The sequence below is a fragment of the Nanorana parkeri genome, unplaced genomic scaffold, assembly GCF_000935625.1.
Source record: "Nanorana parkeri isolate BGI_ZX_2015 unplaced genomic scaffold, ASM93562v1 scaffold1416, whole genome shotgun sequence".
Taxonomy (NCBI): domain Eukaryota; kingdom Metazoa; phylum Chordata; class Amphibia; order Anura; family Dicroglossidae; genus Nanorana; species Nanorana parkeri.
Genome location: NW_017307684.1, coordinates 93,769 through 95,860, shown reverse-complemented (window position 1 = coordinate 95,860; position 2,092 = coordinate 93,769). Strand labels below are relative to the sequence as shown.

Sequence of the window (2,092 nt, the reverse complement as noted above, 5' to 3'; positions counted from 1 at the left end):
CCCACACACACACACGCACACCACATAGTTTCAATAAAAGCTAGATACTCCATTCACCACACAAAAATATACTACAATGAGAGAGAGGTGTAAAGTGAGAGGCAGACATGCACATGGAGGTAGTAGGGGACAAGCAGGCCCTGCGGTCTAGGACCTCATAAACTGGAGATAAGGAATTATTTTTCAATGTATACACTCAATAAAGTCACAGCACCCCAGTATAAATGTAATGTTAAACAACCTTACATAGAAGTGATAAACCCAGGGACTTATGTTGGGGAAAAATAGAGTTCTGAGTTAATTATATCCACTCACCTTGATATAGTGTTCAACAAGCTCCCACTTCCTTTCAAAAAGAGTGTCAATAATTTGATGCATTAAGAATCCCAATATGCCCACCACAACTCCAATTAATGCCATCATCAGCCAGCGATCCCAGTCTGATCTGTTAGAGTGTGAAAAGTTTATTGATTACCTATGTGTCTACAAGTGGGTTGCACTGATTTAAAATGAAAATAAGTGTTAGAGTAACCAATTCAAAAACAGCTGAACAGCTGCTTGATGTGCATCAGAAAAAATCCTAACCATACATGGACAGATACATTTATTTAGGCAGCACACAGCCTCCAATCAGTGCTACTACACTATTAAAGATAGACCTTTTTTGGTGTACAGTATATAACACAAAGAAACAGTCACACTATTTGATATAGTAGACACATGCTGTATATTTACAGTAATGTACAAAGCTGAATCAGAAAGAAAATATTCAATGTTACATTTTAATGAGCCTGTTGCTATTCTAAATGAGGTTTTCTAGACAGGAGTGACTTAAAGCATTCAGAAACAATTATATATGTAGGGTAGGTGCCTACTAGCAGTTTCTAAAAGTGACACTAAACTAAAGAATAGTTTAATTAAAAAAAGATAAATCTTAAAAATGCATTTACGTAGCTTAACTATTAACAAAACTGTACCTTATTTGTGTATCACTCAGCTGTAGATCCTCAAATCATCTCTGAATTGGTGCTGACACTGACACTGTCCTTCCTTCTGGAGGGTGGCTAGTTTTCTTCCCTATGGTCCCTGTGTGTGTTGTAAAGTAGCCACCACTCCAAGCTCGCTCCCATGATGGACTACAATCTCCCGTTTAGTTTAGTAATTTGTATTGAAATTATAGTTTATCACGGGAGCGAGCTTGGATTCACGGCTACTTTACAACACACACAGGGACCATGGGGAACAAAAGTAGCCCCTTTCCTGGAAGAAGTACCATGCCAGCACCAATGCAGATATGATGTGAGGATCTATAGCTATATAATGCACAAATGAGAGACATTTTTGTATGCAATAGTTAAGGTACTTGAATGCATTTTTAAGGATTAACACCTGTGTTTAGTGTCACTTTAAGGCCACAAGAATCAACATTTAGATTAACATCTATATTACCTGTGTGGATTTTCTTGCAGCCATGTCTTATAGACTTCACTGTGTGAAGGTAGATAGTCCAGGCTTTCATGTGTTGCTGGAAGCTCCTTTTTCTGGTGGTACACGTTAACGGAATCGCTGTGATTATTCCCATCTTCTACTTCCTCAGCCTTTTCTTTCCTGCTGGATTTCAAAGACATAATCTCCAGTTTTCATATGCTATTTCTAGGGAATACCCTCTATATTAGTCTTGACCAAGCTAGCAAAACTTCATAGAGAAACAGAAATCAGTATATGCCTCAAAGTCATCAGTGAAGCAGAGACTAATTAGCTCTTTTGCCGTGTTATGAACACAAGTTAAGTGTTGGGATTGGCCGCTTTTGTTTTATAATAGTCAGGCTTTTATACATTTGAAGATAAAATAGTAATTACAGGATAATTAGTGGATTACAGGATGGATACCTTGACATAAACTTTGTATTTAAAATCTGCCCACATTCTTTCAGCATTTCTAATAACTTCATGAAATTGATTCATGATATAGTACTTTTATTTCCAGAATAAGTCCTTCAAATGCCAAAAAATTGGTTTAGCCCAAGTGTGAACGAGTAAGATACGTATCTGTGAAGGTTCTCATTTATTCAGGTCATGCAATGCCTAGTAG

The 2,092-nt window shown here is 37.2% G+C and overlaps 1 protein-coding gene across 2 annotated transcripts in view; it reads right to left on the bottom strand.

Moving 5' to 3' along the window:
* Nucleotides 1–1,790, bottom strand: part of LOC108798153 (chloride channel protein C-like) — a 103,101-nt gene extending 101,311 nt beyond the window's left edge. For both annotated transcript variants that reach the window (XM_018569883.1, XM_018569884.1), the window contains exons 1-2: nucleotides 1,450–1,790; nucleotides 316–445 (exon numbers count right to left, since the gene is read on the bottom strand). In XM_018569883.1, coding sequence (XP_018425385.1) covers nucleotides 316–445; nucleotides 1,450–1,628 — 309 coding nt within the window. In that variant the 5' untranslated portion in view covers nucleotides 1,629–1,790. The remainder of the gene's footprint in view (nucleotides 1–315; nucleotides 446–1,449) is intronic.
* Between the last annotated feature and the right edge of the window lie 302 nt (nucleotides 1,791–2,092).